This window comes from Lygodium microphyllum, chromosome 25 (genome assembly GCF_053477565.2).
Source record: "Lygodium microphyllum isolate KBCC chromosome 25, Lygodium_microphyllum_v1.1.10, whole genome shotgun sequence".
NCBI lineage: Eukaryota > Viridiplantae > Streptophyta > Polypodiopsida > Schizaeales > Lygodiaceae > Lygodium > Lygodium microphyllum.
Window position 1 is genome coordinate 32697356 of NC_141159.1, and position 23292 is coordinate 32720647.

Genomic DNA, 23292 nt, shown 5'->3' on the forward strand with positions numbered 1-23292 from the left:
AAAACGAAAGTAAACTCGCCATCATTGGGTTCAACCTCTTTGACAACCTTCTTTATCACCTTGATCTTACAAAAATGGCAAAAGAGGTATGGGATGACCTTCAAACCATATTTGTGGGAGATATTAATAATTTCACATTATTTATAAAGATGCAATTGTTTAGTATATGCTACAATCCTTTGGAGACTCTTAAGTAGTATCTTGATCATTTAAGTCTTCTTTACCAACAATTGATCACTCTCAATAGCTGTTTTGATGATGATGATAAAAAGGCTATACTTCTTAATAGTGAGATGAAAACAGTACAATTCCATGAAAGTGTGACAATTCTCAAGGTGGCTTGAGAGACGAAATTCGAAGAAATGGTTGCCATCCTTTTGGACAACGAAAGGTGCAACAAAGATGTTGACATAGTACAGGCAGACTTCTACACCAATAAACAATCGCCCAAGTCTCAATATTGCAAGTGTATTGGCCACACTATTGACCAATGCTACAAGAAAAAAGACGAGTAGCAAGACCAGCAACATGCCCAATATACTACTGCTAATACCTTATAATATAGTGACCCTAATGAGCTACCTACTAGTTCTGACAAGGCCCTTAATGTATCTGTTCAATCATTGTTTCTTGGCAATGCTGAATCCTATCAATATGCTTTTCTAATCAAATCCTAAATAAATAATGTGTTTTGGAATTAGACATTGATCGCCAATGCATGTATTAAGACCTTTCCAAACACTTATTATGTGGGGTACTCTACTTGGTTTTTTATTCAAAAAGATTTGTATTTTCCTTGTATGATTATATTAGGAGCTATATTTTAGAGGGGGATTGTAACCACTTATCAATCTCTGACTTATCTTGGAAGCTATATCCATATATTTGGCCTTTGGTCATGTGCCCAGTGTCTTTGAGCCACACTGGCTTTTGATCAGCCTTTGAGCCATGCACATGCATTCCTAAACCATGCCTCACTTTGGTTCCTTGAGCTTTTTGGTAGATCAAGTCAAGATCTTTCTCATAGCGCATCTCTCCCTCTCCCACTTATGTGTAACTAGCTTTAATTCTTGGATAGGGTGGTAAATAACTTGATTAAGTACTAATTACAGCAAGCATAAAATTCACATAAATTGAAAATGCATACTTATCACTTTAATCTTGGACATTGGACATCCACTTGGCCCCAAAACTGGCGCCTCTTGTGGTATTTCTTTCTTATATTGCAAATAGGAGTATAACTAAAATCTTTTGATCTCCTCCTCTAATCCAAATGTTTGTTGCTATCAAAATTGACCAGCAAGCCTCCAAACCAATTTGCCCATTGATTTACTTGGGGATTGGCCTTCACCTTGCTCCTTGAAAGACAAATTCATCCTCGGATCTGATATTGGTTGGTTGGCCTCTTGAATCTCCTTGAAATTCTTCAATTTCAGCGGTTGAAATTCAAGTCCTAAGCTCTCACTTTTGGGCATGCATCCCGAGGCAACTATTAAATTCCTAATTTTTATTGTAAATTAGGGTTTACAGCAGAGATTGACTGAAATCTCTTTCTTTGATGGTTCAAACTATTGGAAAATGCCAAGATAACTTGAGAAATGGTCGGGGGATGGGAGAGAATGTTGTAGAGAGAGGAATTTCAGAGTTTCATCGCGATAAATATTGAAAAACTGTTGCTGCCTCGCTCAAACAACCATGGAAGTTACTATCTATAGCTTAGGATCACCAAAAAGACTATTGCTCCCTCCTCTATGTTGTCCTTTGTACCAAAAGGACCTTGGGCTACTGTCACTTGCTCCTGGAGGGCTCCAAATTGCTATCACATGTTGTAGGACTGATCCTTGGTGGCTACAAATCATATCACCACCGTCTCCTTGCTCTCTAACAGCCTCCTTCTCTCTCACAAATGGTTGAAATGGACTTCATCAGCCCCTAAAAATGTTTTTTCCACTTGTATGGGCAAGTCTTGCGAAGTGACAGCCTTCTAATCAAATTTTCTAGCATTATTCAGCTTATTAATAATTATTCTAGTGCTAAAAAAATCAATTTCACTAGTCAATAATGAAATTAGCTAGGCCAATTTTTCTTCCAAGTATTTCTAAGTAGTTATTAGCCCTTAGATTGGCATTAATTAATTAATTAATACCTAGTCTCTAATGTCACCACCAACACTAGTGGCCAATAAATTAGTCTAGGCCCAAATCTGACTCGTGTTAGACATAACTTATTACAACTTATGCCTTTGGCACACCCACTGCATCCTCGGGATCCTTGGCCTATTACCAAGAATTAATTGCCATGTGTATCACATGTGCTAAACAACCTTGTACATTTGATTAATAATTCAATCAAATGTTATTAGCAAGATTAAAGCATTTCAAAATTTCACGTCCTTGTGACATATGTATCTCCTTTCTAGAATCATTGTATAGCATTAGACATTGCCTCTTAGAGGTAAGGCCTTCTCTTTTTCTTTTTCCATACTCGAGGGGGGATTTGTTAGATTTATTTATCCCCACGTATGAACACACATTATTGTGTATAAAAGTGCGTGTTTAGATGTAAAAACCTTTTACACCTCTTAGCATTTAATAAGGATCAAAGGTATAGGTGGATACTGCAATATACGAGAATGCCACATTATCAAGGGAAAACAAGGATTACATGATATTCTACTAAATAAGATTTAATGTCTTGCAATATGAAAGAATTTGTAGTTATAAGTTGGAAGATGTTAATGAAGCTATGGTTGAGAGAGAGAGAGAGAGAGAGAGAGAGAGAGAGAGAGAGAGAGAGAGAGAGAGAGATTAGATTTTTTGTTGGTCATAATTGGTAGTCATAAGTGTTGCTCTTGATTGATGGATTGTAGTTGGAATCAAATTGTGGCCACAATCCGCATTTTAGTCATTTTTTTTAAACGTTTGCATGTGTCAAAATCATAAATTTTATTTTATGAAAGTTCAAAGGTCATGATTGAAAGGGGCAGGGGTGGATCCATCTTTTCTTTTAACACATTGTATTGAAATGATTGATCCGATCTCCACTTGATCAACACTCAAAATGTCTCGTGGAGCAAGTTGCGAAGCCCACTTCTTGATTGATGGCATAGGTTGCTCTAGAGATTGAAGTGGTGAGGAAGTGTTAGAAGTCTTATGAGTCCAACATTCCTTCTTTGAAAAGGTGGGAAATGACTTGATTATACACTAATTACAGCAAGCAATAAGTTCACATAAATTGAAATATGAATGTTACTGATTAATCTTGGACTATAGACTCTAGATTGTCCCCAAAAATTGGTGCCTCTTGCAGTATTTCATTAACTTGTATTGCAGTTGAAAGAAGTACATTGGATTGCTTCAATCTCCTTTGAAATCTGATGCCTCTTGTTGTCATAAATGACCAGCAAGCCTTGGAACCAATTTGTCCCTTGGTTTGATAGGAGATTGGCCTTCAATTGACCCTTTTTGGATGGGCTGACCTCTTGGAATCTTTGAAAATGCTCAATTTCCAGCAGTTGATTCCAAGTGCCAGGCTTGCAACTCTTTGGCACGGGACTCAAGTTACTGGTAAACCCTAAATTCTACTATAAATCAGGGTTTATAGCGGCAAATATACTTAGTGTCCACCTTCAATGGCTGAAATCTGATGGTTGAGAACTGTTGAGAATGGTTGAGAATTAGCTAGAGAATGGAAGTGTATGCTGAGGAAAGAGAAAATTTTGAAGTCTGCTGCTGCCCTGATTGACGACAGCAATAAATGCTGCTGGCACCTGCTCTAGATGCAATCACCCTGCTCTAGACAGCCTCTTCAGGCTGTTGCTTGTTGCAAATGAGGTCCCTGATCAGGTTGCTTGTAGCTGGTTGGTGTTCAGCTAGCTGTAAATGCTCTAGAATGGCTTGGTACAGCAGTTGATCTGCTCTCCTCCGCTCCCACACAGCCCAAAATCGTCTTTCCAGCCCCTAACCAGCCTTTTCTCACTGCATGGGAAGGTTCTATCAAGTGGCAGCCTTCTAATTAAAGTTTTCAGCCATTTTAATTAATTAATTTTTAGAATTAATAATTCAAAAAATCAATTCAGCCCTTTGTCCTCGCCCAAGAAATTAGAAGTGCCAATTAAATTTGCTAGGCTATTTGACCCATGCATTTATTGGTCCTTGAATTGGCAATACTTTATTAATTAATGTCTAGTTTTTAGCTAGTTCTTAATGTCACCACTTGACATTTATTGACCAATTAAATGCCATATACCAAAATCGACACTACTGGTGCCTAATCAAGTTAACTTATTATAATTTTTACCTTTGATATCCATGGTAAACTTAGGGTCCTTGGCTCATCGTTGTGACTTAATTGACTTGCACATCACATGTTCACCTTATCTTTACACATTTAATTTATATCTAAACGAAATACTAAGCAAAGTGTAACGTGTCCACTTGTATCTTCAGGACACGTCTTAGCAGTCCATTGGAAAGGATGTCTAGAAAGCTTCGCTCGGCACTCCCATGGAATGTTACGGGGTTTGCAATCTAGGGCTTTCCGCGTCTGCCACGTAGCGGAAGTATTCCGGCCGTTCCCACTTAGAACCGACCCGAATTAGGGTTTTCCTTATTGGTCATTTTCTAATGGCAACTAGCGTCGGACCCAATGGAACTACTTTACGCAGAAACACCAGGTCCAAAGCGGATTCACGCTGCACTTGGTTCAAGGAGAATGGGAAACGAGAGGGATGCGAAGCTCAACCTCTCTGCCATAAGGCATAGTCCCATTCCGTTCCCCTAAAACAGCGTAAATCGGGATCAATTGTAACTCTAGGTCAACGCTTTTGTTGTGCGTGTTCTTGACGATTTTCTGGCTGTCCGTCGTGATTTGAGAAAAGTTCTCGGCCAACCGAGACTACCCATCCGTAAGACGGACCTATGGCCACATTCACCGCACTTTCCTCGGGTTGTTTTAGTTATTTAATTACCTAACATATTTAGTTGGACATGTATCAATCAGCTTTTTTAATTAGCCCGTTAGGCACTGGTTCTTCCACGTAATTATATCACTTGACATAGAAAAACAATGTCAAACACGTTCCTTATTAACAGGTTATCATATTTATCTTTGAAATACAAAAAATCCAGCCGTAGGCTTATCCACAATTCGCCCGAAGGCTATCAAGCAATCCACAGGGATCACCAATCCAAGATTCCGCCCGTAAACTAGTATGCGGGCCTCGAGATCCAATCCCGAGTCACGTTAGCCTCTTGTGCAGGGCCCGGAAGGTGAGGGATTTACGACCAGAGCCCCCCTTGGCACCCAAGCGTCCTCCTGCTCCAAGTAGCGCTCAACGAAGAGACCTCTCGCGGCGGGTTCGGTCCACTTTCCCGGCGCGGTTAACAATCCCCTTGGTTAGGGTTAGGCAAGCAGTTGGGGATAACTGAAGCTGCCTCTTCCTTCAGGCTTTCAACCTGAAGTATTAGATATCCATTTATCTTTTAATTCATTGATCAAACAAAGCCAAACAGTGCTCTTAAATCTGTAACAAGCACAAACATTTTGATTGGTCGTTTTTGTTGGCAAACTGCTAAGGAATGAATCCTTCCTTTTGAATGCGTTCAGCACTTGATCCGGGCTGACTTGCAACTTGGCAAGATCCCCTTTATCCTGGGTTAGGGCATACCCTACTAACCCGACTTGGTCAAACCTTAAGTTCATAGATTATTTCGGTTTATCGGCTGGTCTTTTGTTTCCAAACAATTATCTTTACTCAAGAAAGATACTATATTAGGATAATTATTCATCCTCTTGCAAGATAACTTGCGTAAGGACCTGCCAACCTCATTGCGAGAATTGGCCGTTCCCTTGTGATCCAATCACAAGATCATACGACTCCGCACTTGTTGCGCAAGTGTCACATCGAACTATGAGATTATTCTACTCATCGAGTGGAGTTACGAAACAATTTGTTCCGGATTACATTGGGCTGATGTCGTCAGTCCTAGGGTTCCAAGTTCCATCTTGTAAGATTCTTAGGGACAAACCCTAGATCACTTCCCAAATATGTTTCACTGTCCCTACATTCGGTGAATGTGGGCAAGTATTTAGGGTATAGGAGTTTCAGTTTTAGCAATACGTACGATTAGGTCACGTATTAATTTTTAGTGAATTTCTTGGAATTTAACTCATTCTAAACGAGTACTCCGGGGTTTAGGTGTTTAGGTTTGTGCCAATTTGTTTAACTCTTGAAGATAGTTACGTTAACATTTCATAAACACATGACTCGTTGTCTACGCGTAACTTGATTTTTCAACCCTAACTTATCGATTAAGGTCAGATATAGGTTAGGTTAATTCCAACTAATCTTCCTATAACTTGCGAACAAAATTCATGCTAAACAAGCAACCTTTTATTTGATAATTTATGCAGTTGACAAATGATAATTGCCTAGAGTTATGCATCGTAAGAATCATTTCATGCCTTGCACTTTCCTAAGGATTCCTAGCACTTCGCATGATGATTCATTGCGAAGAAGATATGGCTTAATAATGCGATATGCAGTTTATACTTCCATGTTTAAACGAAGTACGCTATCTTAACTCCGTTTTTTTTTTTTTTGGGTAAATATGGACTAAATGCTTATCAATTTCCTAAAGCATTTAAGACGAAAAATGCATCCTTATTTCCAACAATTATCCTCGCATGATTATAACAATACCAAATAAAAATTAGGAATGAAAACCTGGACTTGGGGTGAGATGTCCACGTGGATGTTAGGAGACGATCCTCCTGCGGTTGCGCCTTGGGCTTTCTTAGGAGGCATCGCAATTGTAGTCTTTCCGTCGTGGATGCAGCTTTACAACTTCTTTTTGAAATTCCACCGTGGCTCCCTTTTGCGATAACTTGCACCGTCCGTCGAAAGTAGTTTTAGAAGGCTTCCTCCTTGAAGTAGGGATTTCGAAAAGGGGGTGTTTCAAAATCTTTCGCGAATAAGGTCCATTAAAGCCATGGGAAAGGCTTAATGGCCTTATAAAGACTCACACGAACGAGGAATAAAAGGTGTAAAACAAAAGGGAGTATAAGGGTCCTTAGGGAGGAAATTTCGTGGATGGGTGTTATTTGCAAGGGCACATGAAGGCTTTGAAATTCCAGGGGGGTAGGGGTTGTTTTGACAATCCCTCATGAACCACGGCTAGGAGGAAAAAGAAAAAAGGACATGAAAGGCCTAAGGGAACCCTTAGGGAGGGATTTTGAGAGGGTGGGAGAAAAAGGGCTTAGGGAGGTCTTAGGAGGGAATTCAGGGGGGGTAGTCTTAAGGCTATAGGAAAGGGCCTAAGGGGGATTTAAAACACGGGGGAGGAAAAGGCCCTTTGGGGTAACCTTTTATGGGGGGGGGGGGAAAGGCCCTAAGGGAGCCTTAGAGAGGAATTTTTAAGGGGGTAAACAAGAGGGTATAGAAAGGGCCTAAAGAGCCCTAAGGGGGAAATTCCAAGGGGGGAAAAAAGTAGCCTTAAAGGATAAACCTTTTGGAAGGGGGAAAGGGGGCTTATAGAGGCCCCCCCTTAGAAGCTTCTAGAGATTACGGGGGAGGGGGACAATCGAAAAATGGCGGCGAAGAAAGGCAGCCAGGTCGGACTGCAGCGGCGGCGTCTCTTCCAGCGCGATGACCACCTCTCTCTCTCTCTCGCGAAGCGTCATGGCAGCACAGCATCTGACGACTTCACTCTCTCCCTCATGAGTCTCTACACAGCGTGCCCTTTTGGTTTTTACGGCAGCGCGTCCCTCTGTCCTTCCGCTTTCAAAACCCCCCTTCCCCCCCCCCCCCCCCCCCCATTTATATAGGTAAGGGGAGGGGGATCCTCCCTCCCTTGCGTGTCAGCGGGCATGGGCACAAGCTTTGGCAAGCTCCAGCAAGGAGCTTGTCCACCATACTAATCCCCTCTTCCTGCAGCTCGATAGTCGGCTGGAGGAGAGGGGAAATAATTTTTTTTTGCTTTTATCTAAAGAATAATTCCATTATCTTCTATTGGGCAGTTCACGCGTGCCTACGCCTTCGGGATATTACACAAAGCATAAAAAATAGAAGTCCCCGTGGAAGACCTCCCCCTTGAAATCCTTATAGTCATCCACCAAATGGCATTGCAATGTGCCACAAGCATAAGGTATTGCAATGGAATTTTCATAAGGTATCATAGTTAAAAAAACATCGGTTGCTATTGCTTTATTGTGTTATTGCCAAACACTTGTTGAAAATTTTCAGCTAGCATAATTAAAAACAACATACAAAACGAATCTAAAACTGCTCTTAGAACCTCATGGAATGTATTGATTATTAAAATATCACAAGTGTTTTGATCAATCAACCATGACTAAATAGTGATCCCATGGCAGACATACTATCAGCAACAATGCCTTAGATGCATGTTGAATATATCGGAGATCCACTATACACTAGAGCTATCCATCCCTATAGGAGTGGAAGTGCTACCTCCCCTTGAGCATCATGCAATGCTCTGAATCCTTGCTCTGTTGAATTTGAGTGAGTCCGATCTAGGCTCTAACTAAAAAGCATTGAGGTAAAGCTGCAACAATTGAGGATGACTGTCTAGTCACCCTTCTTTATCCATTTATCATCCATTGGTTAATATTTTTGAAATTTTACATTTGATCTTTTTTTTTGTTATATGCCAAAATTTGCTCGGTACTATCTAGCTTCTCAATCTTAGACTGAATTTCAACAGATGTGTCGTTTGGCACATTACCATAAAAAGGTTTCAATAAGCTTATGTGAAAGGCATTATGTATTTGGCAATGTGGAGGTAATTTCAGCCTATATGCAACATCATTGACCTTCTTCAACACTTGGAAAGGTCCATAGTAATGCACATTCATCTTCAAATACAATCTCTCTTTGCCCTTTATCTTTTTCAAACTTGGCTTTTCAAAACACCACAATACACTGTTCACTTTTGCTTCTTTTGTGATCTTTGAAGTGCCTGCTACTTTTTATTAGCCACATTAATGTTTGGCAAAATAGGAGGCACTTTCTTACTACATTCCACAACCTTAAATAAAGCCTTATCAATGGAACTATGCATTGCATTTTTATATGCAAAAATCAAAGGCAAGTATTACTTCCATTGTGTCTCATGTTTTGATATATAGTGTAAAGAAATACTTGTATTCAAATAACAAACACAGTAATACAACATAGCACATATTGATAAAAGAACTTAGTAGTGTAAGGGTAACTTAGAGACAATGAATATAGAAGATGAATGAAGAATAATGAATAAATACAATTCTCATGTTGAATGATGAATAATGAATAAATACAATGCTCATGTAGTAAATGCACTATCTAGAGTGAATACAAAACCTTTAACTCCCAGTAGAGAGTTGAGTTGGAGTGTATGGTCCTTTGCATGGATCTTGAAATGCAATGGACAGCCTTCGAAACTGTATGGTAAGCAACAAATGCAGATCTAGAGAGTTTGGAATAGTGTTAGATGAAGTTGGACAGCTTGGAAGAGTAGATAGTAGATTGAAAATAGTAAGGATGATGCAAGTGACACTTGTTGCTGCAAAAAGCAGCAGATTTGATGATGTGGCAGGCTAACAGCAGCAGTGGACATTCAACAACAAGCAATAGTTGCAGAGTGGTAAGTGGAGGCTTGAACAGGTGGGCAGCGGCAAAATGCTGCCTGTAGAATGATGACAATGGGCTGGAAAATAGTTGCCATCTATGGGAGACAATTTAGATGTAGAGTTTGTTGAACAGCAACCTTGAACCGAGATTTCCATCAGAAGGGGTGTGGATAGTATAGGACATGTGCCAACAATCTACAAAAGAAGGATGGGCTAAGTGGTGGGCAATCTATCTATTTATGGATGAGTGGATCCTCCCAAATTGGGGTTGGCTTATGGGACATAGACATTCTCTAGGAATGTGTTTCTTTTTTATGAAAGTTTGATAATAATGGGACCTTGGGGCTTAATAAAGAGTTAATAAGTTTATAATGCATTTTTAAAGCTGAACACCCCTCTCTTAGGCCCAAAATTGGAACTAGGGACTATAAATAAAGCCTGAACCCCTAATTACCTGGAGGTGTCCTAACCCAAAGCAGCGAGGACATTGGGCCAAGGGTGCATGTCTATTGCCTAAGGACCTATCAAAGCTATAGAGACAAAGGTTATCTTATCAAGGGAGCCTAAAGGGTCTGTGAAGATGTCATGAGGACGTGAGATTTTGTTTGCTTTCCTTAACATTTGGATTAATTTTTCATCAAATGTTTAAGTATATGTTGCACATGTATTTCATATTCACGAGCCAAGGACCCAAGGAAATTAGTTGATGTCAAAGGCAAAAGTTGTCCTAAGTAATGTTGCACAAACACTAGGTGGTATCTGGTCCATAAGTGTCAGTTGGTGATACTAGGGATTTGGCATTTATATGTACTTAATGCCAATTCGGGGGACTAAAGAATACTTAAGAACACTTGGGAGATGAATTGGCCTAGTTAATGTAATTGTTGGTTGGTTAGACTAAGTTTTGGATATTAAAATAATTATTAAATTAATTATCAGATTTCTAAAGTTGAAAATTAATTTAGTAATGCAAATAATGTTGGAAAATGGGATTAGAAGGTTGCCACTTGGGCAAAACTTGCCCATGCAAGTGGAAAATATGGTTTTGAGGCTAGGGAAGAGAGAGAGGGTCATTCTAGCCTTATGCAAGCACAGAGAGAGAGAGAGAGAGAGAGAGAGAGAGAGAGAGAGAGGGGGAAGGTTGCCATAGCTGCTACAATAGTTGATGGGCCATTTCTAGCTAGCAAGAGACCCTTCAGGAGGTGGTGATATGTCTTGAAGAGACTATAGTGGTACGTGATAACACTTTGAGGGTTATTTTAGCCGAACAAATATCCTACATCATATTTGGTATGTTCTATCAATGGAGATATCTTTCATGGCTATCTAGACAAGGCTGCAGTTGATTTCTCCCATTTTCTCGCGATGGAAGTATGGATTTTCTCTCTATTCAGCATTCTCTCTGATTCTCCAACCATTTCCCAACCTTGCTTCGAAGATTTAAGCATTTTAATCCTTGGAGATTGAGAAGTTGTATTTTTTCTCTGTTGTAAACCCTAATTTACGGCAGAAATAAGGGTTTGACAGCAACCTCGGAAAGCGTTCCGAAATTTTGAAGCCTCAAGACTTGAATTTTCAGGGCTGAGAATTAATTCTCAGCAAGATTCGAGTGAGAGACTGGCCATCATTCGAGTTTGGGGCAAATCTCATTTCCTGAGGAGTCGGTGAAGGTTGATTGTTTAAGCAAATCAGTTTGAAGACTTGCTAGTCATTATTGACAACAAGGGGCTTTTGGATTGCAAAGGGGATTGAAGGAATCCCATTGTATTCGAATTCAATTGCAATTAAAGATAAAGAAATACCGAAAGGGATGCGAGTTTTGGGGCCAATAGGGTGTCCAATGTCCAAGATTGATTGGTAAATGTTTGTGTCTCAGTATTTCATTAATTATTGCTTGTTGTAATTAAGTAATAATTAGGCTAGTATCACCCCTTCATGGAAGGAAGGTTGGTTTTAGAAGATATGCTATGGTTTGCACTAAGGAAACATAGAAAGTACTACCACAACTGAAACACAAAGCCTTAGATAGCGATGTGCAAAACTCAAATTCTAAATGCCAAAGGCAAAACTCAAACATAGAAATAAACACAAATAGGGAAAGAGAGGAAGGAAGAACTTTAAAGTGAATGAATATTGTAAATGAATGTAAGAATATACAGAATGCTAAAGGATAGAGTTGAAGAGTATTGGAGTATGACATCTATTGGAGATGGATCCTAAGTGCTGTAACCACCAATTGGAGTGGTTAGAGTGTGGGGAAGTGCAAAACATTGATCACCAAGGTAGTAGGAGACCTAGGTGACAGTAGAGGAAGTGGAGGATGATGCAAGCGATCACATTAGCTACAAAAACGTAGGCTGATTTAGTTGCGAGATGGAGATTAGCTTGTCACCAAGTTTGCGGTTGTAAATGCAAGTTGATCTAGATGTCGATGATGAGGAAATTGCAGGTGATAGTTGGTAGCTGAAAAGGCAGGAGCATGAGGCCTCCTTGCATCAAGGTGACAACATGGATGGAGATGACAGGTGCTGGGAAGGATGGTGCTATAGTTGATAGGGGCTGGATAGTAGAGGGAAGGTGGTTGATAGCTGAAATCTGCATGTGGGAGTGAGAAACTTGCACACAAGGATGGGCTGAATGGTGGGCATTCTGTCTATTTATAGATGTGGAAGTATCTTCCCAAATTAGGGTTTTGCATATGGGACATAGAAACTCTCTAGAACCGCTCTTGTTTAATGAAACTTTTGGTAATTTACTATTTTGGGGTTATTGTAAAGAGCTAATCAGTATGTAATGAATTTTTAGCCAACACCCCTCTCAGGCCCAAAATTGGAGCCAAGAAGGGATTGGAATAAAAGCTCAAGTCCATTTGTATCCCATGGGATCCCACCCTAAAGCAGCTAGGGCATCGAACAAAAGGTGCACATTGGCTGTCGAGTGGACTACCAAGATTACACAGGCGATGGTTATCTTATCAGGGAGTCCAAATGATCACCCCAAAGAGGCCAAGGCATCAGATAGAGGGTGCTCACGTCGGTTGCCCAGTGGCCTACCAAGTCTTGCAAAGGCGAATGGAACCACATTGACCTTTTTTTTTTTGGAGATAGATGTGGTTTGCGGCCTTTGAAGTTATTGAGCGCGGTGGAGAGAATGAAAAGGGATGGTTGCATCCAAGACACCACAAAACAAACAAGCTATCCCAACCACTTGAGGGTGTCGATGATGAGGGAAGCGGTAATGAAGTAGATGAAGTAGGATGGTGTGGTGGGAAGAACCATCGGTTGAGACTGCTTAGGAACCACTCTGCACAAGGAGATGCAAAGAGTAGTGTGTTACATGATGAGAATGCGCATGTAGTAGGTGCCATTTGGACAATGTTCCTCGTGGGAAAATCGTTCACATGCGTAAGCGCCCTTGTATAAAGATTGTGGATGATCATGCAATGTAAAGGGAAGGTACAATATGGAGAGGCTGATGTTGAAGACAAGTGCCAAAACCTTTAGACTACTGAGAAAGGGTAGGAATCCTCTCATGTCCTCATCAGACTCAGATTGAGGCTCACGGGCAGAAGATGACCGCACAAGACACACATGATTGCAAACATGTTCACATTGGCTGATCCAGTTATCCAGCTCAATGCGTTTCTTTTCTAGTGGTCGGAGATTGGTTTCACATTGACTAGATAGGTCGACCAGCTTTTTCTATTGGCAACACCATTCCTTGATTGTTTTATTGCTGTTTATTAGGTCAGCCAGCTTTTTGGGCATAGTTTGGCCAGTTTCCACCTTATTGATTATTTGTAGCCAGTCTCCAATGGTTGGTCATTTATTCTTATTTTGCAGCTTCAGCACACGTTGACATTTGGGACTCTCCTTTGTCAACTGGTGCTGCCTTCTGCCTTTTTTCATCAGCCTGTTCCAGTGCCCTTGTAGACGCTTTGGGTTGCATGTAGGGACTGATCAGTCCACATTGTATTCAGCATCCTCTTGGGGTTTAGTGCATATTTTCTCTCTTCCAGGCTCTTCTCTTCTTTCATTGCACTATTCTCTTCCCTTCTCATTGTGTTTTGTGTTCTTGCATTGCATGCTCATACATTATACCCAAGAGGCTCCCCTGGTTAAGGCAATACTACACTGTAGTGCTTGGATTGTGTAGAGTATTAGGGTACCATGGGAACATATGGTGGAGCTTCAAATTGTGGATTGTGAAGCTGCTATACCAAGGAACCATGTAGATAATCCACTTTGGACATCACTAGTGAGCTATCTAATAGTTCCCGTGTTGCATTTGTGGAGTTGAGATGAACTGTAAAGATACCTTGCCCCATCAGCACGGTCTCGGCTATGTGTGATGTGCCAATGTGCAAGGTAAAATGGAGCCAATCATGGACTTGGGTGCAACCTTGGGTTGTGCCAGGTTGCTACAGAGGTAAGCAGCAGAACGAATACAGCCAAGAGAAGGGCTGTAGGGTGAGAGGAAGAGTGCGGCGGTTGCAGCAATGCAGGAAAAACAGGCTGGCACAGGGGTGTTGGGGCAGAACAGGCGGAGAGGAGATGCAAGAAGGCAGAAGGGGAGTGGTGCAAGCAGTCGTGTGGCTGCCACTGGTGGCATGGGCAGCACTGGAAGCTGCATGTGCAGCAGCAGGCAACAGCAGGTGGGGGAGAGGAGGGAACAGGAAGGGTGGGTGCAAAGGAGGCAGGGAAGGTGGCAGTTTGAGGAGGGTGATAGGTACGGGTGTGATGGTGACTGTTAAGGCAGCGACAACAGCAGTTGTGTGTACCTTATAAGTTACCAGGGTACAGTGATGAAAGGATTCAGCTACATCTTTTAGCCGATCATGTTGATGAATAGTTTCTAACTTCGTTTGTTAGAGCTCTTGAAATAAGCTTGTCCAAGATTAAGTTAGCATGAAAGTTTACAGTCCAATGATCAGACTGATTCGAAACTGTACTGTAGAAGTTGAAAGATTCAAAGATGGCTGTCTATTAGAGTTTGCTAGACTGCCCAAGAATAAATGTCAACCATCCACAGACATCTCCGACCAACCAATGTCACAAGTTCCATAGTATCCTGCAATTCGCAGGACCAATTAGATTAGTGACCTTGTCATTGCATAGTGATGGATCAAGTAATGCTCATTAAAGAATATTAGGACTGATGGTAGCATATGAGAATCATTTGCGGGTGGTTTTTCATAGGGTAATCTGTGTTTTATAAAATGCTTATTTTTTGTCTATACACCGGATAAATCTATACATGATATGCACAATAGCTGTTGATCAACGGTCCTGTAACTCCTTTTAAGGGTTATATTTAAGGGTGTGACAAAAATATAACAATCAAGCGAAGCCAGTTTTCATTGCACTGGAGCATACAGGGTATAATCCTAAGTTTGGGAAGCTAATGTTTATTCAGTGAAACAATGTATTGTTTGAATGGTTTTTGAAATGCGTAATGTGTTGCTTGACTGTGTCTTGCAAGCCATTAGTTTGATAATGAGAACACCGAGGATTGTGATGTGTGTATGCTTAGGCTTTCTTGTGAATAACACAGTGAGTTCTTTCGACATTATATATATTTTTGGTCATGCTCCAGAAAGTTTACATTCTGCAAATCCAAGAAGGTATCCTGTATTATACATGCAGATCTTTTGTGTTGCTAGAAGAGAACTTTGGTACAAGCCCGACACGTACCTTTACCGGGACATGCTGAATTGCTTGGGGAGACATAAAAGAGCAGCTCAGTGTCGCATTGTGATGGATGATTGGAAAAGGCAGGGAATAAAGCCAACTGTAGCACTCTGTTCAGAGCTTATGGCTGAATTTCTATGTCATGGCATGGCCATAGAGGCTATTGAAGTCTTTGAGGAAGTTAAAGAGGCTGGCACATGTGATGTGCTGATGTACAGGATCCTCTTAAAAGGGCTTGATAGACTCAAAGAGTATGATCTATGGTTGAAATACAGAAAACTGTACAAAGAAACATATCATGTTGAGGAACCTGATGAAATTCTTAATATGTGCTACAATGCCAAAGAGGCTGATCATCATGAAGCATACAAGGTTGCAGAGCTTGATGAAAGCTCCATCTCATGATAAATATATTTTACCAGACTAGTATGCTCTATCAAAACTTCTTGTATGTACACGTGCATGTGGGCACATGCAGCAAATGCAGCAAATGCAAGCAAGAATGGGTATGTGTTCAACATGTGTGTGTACTTGGATATGTGCATTCATGCGTGCGCTGTGCAAGAATCTGATGTTTGTGAAGCGTGTAAGGTTGTGGAACTTGATTTAATTTGTAACATTAAATGTTCATCTAATGATGAATATATTCACTACACTGATATAATTGTGTGTATGCACATATGTGGGCACATGCCACATGCATGTATGTGGGTATGCATGCATTGATGTGTGTAAAATTTTGGATGGAGCTTTTGGTTTGTATTTAGTAGCCAAAGAGCCTCAACATGCCTATATCTTGTCCAGAAGAGGGATTATTATAGTTTAGCTTGTAATCACAATTGAAGGGAGAACTTGAAGCTAGAACATGACTGCATCCTTTTGAAATTGTTTTGTAACATCTTGAGAATTGGAAATGGAAAATAGAATTAACTTTGGCTATGTCTACACAGTTCATAGTAGCCACAACACAAAACTTGGTTTATTACATTGTTCTTAAATCTTATGGAGTAAAATTTGCATAAATTTTGGGACTTCATGTTACCTTGAAGCAAGGTCCTTGTTTCAAATGAAAGAAAGCATGGTTTGCTTGTAATATTTTGCATTTTTGGTCAGCCAAATTTGAACGTGTACATTCCTTCAGTAGTTGTCATTGAGTAATTGCCCACATTCTGTTAGCCCAATTGCTTTGATCAGAAACATGAGACAACTATTCACATTGTGGGACTCTCTAGGAAATAGAAAACCATTACACAACAAAAGTATGTAGGTAGAGGGTAATGCATATTTAGAATGGAGAGTGATGTGTTCATTGTGGGGGGCATGTCTTGTTTGGGAAATTGGGTGGTCTTACATGTGCCAATAGCAAACATTCCAATGATGAAGTGCTACCTTTTCTTGTGTTGAGATTCAACATGAAGTACCTCATAAAAGCCATGAGAAGGTAGATCAGAACAATGGAACATGCATTTATTCATTGAGCCACATCACTTGTTGTAGATGGTAACTTATTCATTGAGCCACATCACTTGTAGATAGTAACTTTAAACCCAAGCTGAACTAAGGGGGGGAGGGTACATTAAAATAAAATGAGAAAAGACCTATGCAAAGATTTATGTCACGGTAGATTAATACGATGGAGCATGCTTTTACTAATTGAGGCACATCAATTGTTGTACATGGGAGCTTTAAACTCAAGTTGAATTGGTGTCGGAGGGGGGGAGGGGGGGTGGGGGGGGGGGTTTACATCAAAGCAAACTTAGAAAAGACCTATTATAGAGATTTAGGTCAATTCAATGTGTTGGTAAAATTGTAACATTCAATGTTTGTTAAATGTTACCATAATGTGAATTAATACACAAGTTGCTAAGGCACGAATCCCCCCAAAGTGGACTACATAGTAGAAACATTGCACACACAATAAGTATACTTTGAGCTAACAAGCAACCAAGGAAGAAATGGTGGGAAGGCCATTGTAAATTGTAAATGCTACTTTAATTTTGAGGCTTGAGGTGCTTTGTTAGAGTAAATTGGAACCTGCATGTTCACCTTTTAGAGTCACGTAGAAAATAAAATTCATAACTCACTACCTTTGATTTTATAGTCATATTGAATTGGAGGGTCCCTCTCTCTCAAGTGTTTGTTTTCAAGAATGCTTGAATAAGAGCTTCTTCATGTTGGAGGCATGTAGTTACCATTAATTAAGTCACATTTGGTCATACCTAATTGTAACTAATTTATTATCCTAGTGATAAGCTTGGGTGATACTAGCATGTGGAACTGTTGTGTTGGAAATCCATTCACATGATTTATCCATTTTTTTCCCTTAAGAGATCAACCTTCAATCTTGATTTAATATGCGAAAAATCAAATCCCCTTTACTAGCTTTCAACCCCACACACACACACACACACACACACACACGTGGGTGCCATCTAAGCATGAAGAAACACAAGAGGAACTAGAGGATGAAGATCCCCCAAGATTGTTTGGAGTCATACAAGTTAGAAACCAAACTAAAGACTATTGAAAAATCAAGATTTCAAGTGGGTGACATCATGGTGCATCACCAAACAAGAGAATAACCAAGCGACATTTGAGTTTGGAGATGTGTAATATAAAATTGAAGCACTAAAGCAATCAAAATATTTTGAGGGAACCAAACTATGGATCACAATAAAGCTTACGCTAACACAACTTAAAGTGTGATTAGATGAGATCCCCAAAGTCGATGGCAGTTAGAAAAGAGGACAAGTCGGTAGTTTATCAAGGTTGCAAAGCATGATCGACGAATAATTAAAAAAGCTTAAGGATTAGGCTACTTTAGGGTCACTAACTTATATATTAACTCTTGTAGCCTTAGTAATTTGCATTCATTCATGCTTTTGGCACCTTGAAGTGGATTGTATATGGATCTTGAGCTTGTTCTTCTATGCTATGCACCTTTTTGAGGACATTAATGTGAAAAGAATGAAAGAGAAGTCAATCTAGTATATATAAGTTAAATTCTATTTTGTACATTATCTTGAATAAACTTGCAATCCACATAAAAATAAAATTCTATGAAGAGAATAGGTTTAATGAGTTAGAGAAGATAAATTAGTATAAAACACAAAGCTCCAAGAGAATTGTTGGACTACTAAAACAAACACATGCAAAACATAGAAACCACATAAGTTAAATTGGGAGAAAAAGTAAGAAGAACTAAGTAGCTTGAGCTCAAGGTTTAGGGTTATTGTCTCATTTGAGGTGGAGCTATAGACAAAGCCCATAGAGTGACTTATGTACTAAATACTTAGACATAAGCCCAAACATAATAAAAACAATTTTTCTTTTAGCAGTATATGCTCAAAGAAAGCACGCAAAGCACACAACATGCAAATAGAAGAAAGAAGGTGACCTAAAAGCAACAAAAGCATACGCAAAAGAGGAGGAAGATGATATAACTTGAAAGTTTTAAATTCTATAGGTAGAATAAGAGTGTGGTAAAATAGTTACATGAAAATGAATGTTTTGCACACATGTGCACACGCCATGTGTATTGCCACAATGTGTACATTTACACTTATAAATAATTTTTGTTAAAAACTCCAATGGGCAAGAACATGTACAGACTTACTAGAACTTCTCTCTAGATTCTACAATGATTGGTAAGACAGGAAATAGTTGTGGTGACTAACACCCGATTAGCGCATGTTGTAGTGATGAAAGAGTGGTTTGTTGCAATTAAATGTACGTTTAAAAGAAAGGGTATGGTAGATGTTGTAGGTTATCACGACAAGGTAAAGAGATTTGCAAGGTGTAAAGCCAACTTGGAAGCAATAGGAGAGGAAGCACCAAGAAGGCAAGAATAGAACGTGAGTGCATGCGTCTCTTGGGCTCCTCCAAGGAGATATTATAGTCATTTAGGCTTGGATGCCACCGAGTCAAGGGTAGCGCATATGTGCAAAGTCGCGGTACTCAATCATCATCATTGCAAACAGCTTAAACAAAAAAACAGTGACACATACATGACCTTACGCATGAGTATCCCATCCCAAAGAAAAGCTATTTGCTATCTTTAACACACATACGAAGATTCACCAAGCTAGTGTGGTCCTTCCAAAGGAGGCATTGTGTGCTCGTTACTATGATTTTACTACTTTAGGTCCCTTTATGTTCTTTAGGGAAAGACTACCAACAATAGATGCATTTATCTCTATTAATTAATCACTCTACAATCATATGGATGTTAATCAAACACTAAGTGTTTAGTAGGCTAACCCATAAGGAACATGGCGGAAAAAAACTCGTGGTACTATTTACAAAAATAGAAGATAGAAACAAGCTTCGAAGTGGAAAAGTTAAAATAGAGGGGTTTAAAAAATTGGTATATTGCAGAGAAGGTACACTCAACAAAGCTAGGCTCATTAGAGTACTTGAAAAAAGAGAGAAAAAAAAGTATGTTAGAATATCTCTCTTTTTTTGCTCCTCCCCAAACATCTACATAAACCTTCTTCTTTAGGCAAAAGATTATATATTTTCTATGCCACAAAAGAGGATTAATTGCTATTGGTGCTTGATCTTGAGGATGAGAGGATTCTTGTGATGTAGATAGATTGGGATGAAGTGCCTTGTGTTGATCGCAATCCCCATGAAATCTCCAAAAAGTAGCACCTTTCTTTTGCTAATCTTATGTTTATACTTAGTGAACATCTCATGTGACGTTATTTTTAAGTATGCTTGTACGCATTTTCTTTCTCCTAGCCACTTACTCTAGTCTTTGTTTTTGCCAACAAAGTTTAGGAGGTGAACTGAATGTTGAAACAACTCCAAATATTATACAAAAAAATTCATAAGTGCTATCATTCATTTGATTTAGTTTGAGTAACAACAAACTTGAGTTTTGGAGAATGTTCATGTGTGTTCATGAAATCTGCATCCTGAAGACTAATTTCAATGGTCTCAAAGGGATGTGCAGAGAATGCTCATACTCCTATCCATGACAAACCATTGTTAAAGCTGAGCCGCCTTATCTCAAAGCTAAAGTGCAAGACCCACACAACTGGAAAGTGTTGTGGTTGCATGTCAATCCAAAGTCGTGGTGGTTCTACACAACCAATAATGGCCAAACAAGGGTAACCAGGTTTGGTCCATAGAATATGATTAATTAACTTTACATCAACATACTATTTAAAATCTTACATTATGTGGATTTTAGTATGCATTTAGTGAGATTCATAAAAATAAATCCAAGATACACAAACAAGACATACAAAATTGTTATTTTGGCTTTAAGAATTATATGACTAAAAATTGATTTGATGAAAACTTAAAAAACCTCATAACTAACATTAGTGAGTATTTTCTTTTTAGGAATAGAACATGGGATAAATGTGAGGGTAGTTTCATGTAAGGTATGTTTAAAAGTATTATTCTATGGTTGAGATGTGATAATTTTTTTATTTTGATTCTGATGGTTTGCTTGGCTTAGAGATTTGTGCTTATGATAATCAGATGGAAAAAAAATCATGATGGTTAGGCTATTGGGATCCCCACACTAATGCATCTTAGCATTTTACCAGATCCACGAAAAACTCACCTTACAGGGTAAGGGTTCTATGCTTTTGAGGGAGCTTGGTATTTTGATTTTTTGATAATTTATCTAATAGAGAAAAGGGCTTAGTGTAAGCGCTTTCATTATATAGGATATCTTTGGAGGCTTAGGGAAGCTTAGTGGGACTTTGAGCTTATAAATTCATTGTGATCATAGAAGGAGTGCAATCACATATGACTCAATCTTGTGGGGTTGGAAGTCATAAAATTTTGATAATGAGATGTCGACACTTCAATTGACTCACTTGAAAATAGAAAACAAGAAGGTAATTTAGAGAGTTGATGATGAGAAGCCAACACTTCAATTAACTCTCTGGAAAGAAGAAAATAAGAAGGTAACTTTGAGAGTTAATTGGAATGAGCTCACAATCAAGTAGACTAGGGAAACAAATAATGGGTGAAGATGACTTGGGTACCTAGCTATGTAAGACCATGGATAGACAAGAGGTTAAAACCCAAATCTGGTACATAGAGGACTTTGGCTGAAGCAATATGCCAATTGTAATAGGGGAATGGTTTCCACTTTATGCACGAGGATGGAAGAAATGTCACCAATGGTGCTGGATACCCCTCTAGATCTCATGTCCTAAAGCCAATCTTGGTGATAAGTCATGTGGGAAGAGGCCCCACTATCCATGAGCCAAGACCTCTTCTAAAGAGAAGAAAGTGTTTTATTCTCTAGCTCAAACAAGTGTATGAAGATGGATTTTGTGGTAGTGGGTGTGGCCTTTGAATCCTTGGATCCCTCCTTAGGCTAAAAATGGGAGTACGTTTGCTCTAGCACTTCTCCTCAGGATGAGTGTCCTTGCCACAATGGGGGCACTTATGCTTCTTCTTGGGATATTTAGAATCATCATTCTTATCCTCCTATTTCTTAGCTTGGGGCTTCTCCTTCTTCCCTCACCCAAACTTGCTATACAAGCCTTTGTGGAGTGGATCCACTAGTACCTATATCTCTGAGGTGCTCATCATGCTCAAAGTCTAGCGAGACAAGGTCCTCCAAAAGAAGTGTATCTTAGGTTCTCAAAGTCAAGACTATTGTAGGATATATCAAACTTTGAAGATGGTAGGTGAGTCAATAGAATCATGGCCATGTCCTCATAAGATATAGTATGTGCGAGAGATGCAAGCTCATTTCTCATGTCCTCCAATTTGTTAATGTGGTTCTTCATGGAAGGAGAATCATCGGCATTGAGCATCCAAAGCTTCTTCTCAAGGGATATGCGGTGAGCAAGTGTCTTTTGATGGTAGAGAGATGCTAGCTTCTTCCAAACCTCTATAACATTCTTCAATTTGGAAACATGCACTAGGATAGAATCTTGTAAGCTCTTAAAAAGAAAGAATCTAGCTTAAGAGTTTAGCAGATCCAATAAGAACACACTATTAGTGAATTTCAGAATGTTCCACAAATTTAGTAGGACTCATGGTCAAAACTTTCTCTTTGCTATAGATCTGACACCATTGCTCCAAATTTATTGTTCAATAGCTCAATAGATTCCATTTTTCATAAGGTTTCCAATGATTGTCACATGATAGCTTTGGGAAGCTTAAATATGTCTTTTTGGAATCCCAATATTCTAAATAATGAAGAATGGGACTTGAAAGATTCCCAAATTCACTAAAATTGTGTTTAAGGTTGTTGAGAGGAGAAATTTTATCACCTACACCAAAACAACAATATGAGCATCAAAATGTTGAGGATGACAGTCAACAAGCACCAGAAAGCTTGCATTTTAAAGTCTAGCCAATTTGTTGAATAATATCTTGGGGCTACAATAAATGCAATTCGAGGGAAGCACTGGCAAGGGGTGTTAACCAATTGATGAACATAGAAAAAGTGAAAAAAATAGAAGAAATACACACTTAAATGCTAGGGCTCCCATGTCTTTATCAAACTCTAACAAAAGCTCACAATTGTAGAAGATGAAAAACTGACACTCCTAAAATATACAGGCTAACAATCACAACATGCTAAGGTGGATTAAGCACAAGGAGAAGCTATGGGGGTTCGCTATATATATACCCTCATATCACATACATTTAAGGTTTATTTATAAATATTCTTATCTATGATTTTTTACTAAAGAAAACATGTCCCTTTTCTATTTAGTTTATAAATAGCTCTCTTATATAGGATCCTTTTATATGTAAAAAATAAAAAATCCCTTATGTTGAACCCATGTAATACACACATATATTAATGAGTGATGTTGATAGGAGAAGCAAGTGTGTTTCTCTAATGTGTTAGTTGAAGACTTGTTGAAGACCAAAGACTCTATGATCATTGGAGCTAGGGTGGCCTTGAAGAGATCAATGATATGGCATAGTATATAGCCATGCATAGTAGTAGGCTATGAGGTGATAGTAGCTATACCAT

General features: G+C 39.3%; 1 protein-coding gene across 2 annotated transcripts in view; it reads left to right on the forward strand.

The window, feature by feature from the left end:
- LOC148014058 (pentatricopeptide repeat-containing protein At1g62350-like) overlaps positions 1-16106 on the forward strand; it is a 29921-nt gene extending 13815 nt beyond the window's left edge. The window contains exon 3 of one of the 2 annotated variants that reach the window (XM_087666352.1): positions 15279-16106. In XM_087666352.1, coding sequence (XP_087522478.1) covers positions 15279-15728 — 450 coding nt within the window. In that variant the 3' untranslated portion in view covers positions 15729-16106. The remainder of the gene's footprint in view (positions 1-15278) is intronic. The other variant, XM_087666351.1, reaches the window with a different exon arrangement.
- Positions 16107-23292: the final 7186 nt, after the last annotated feature.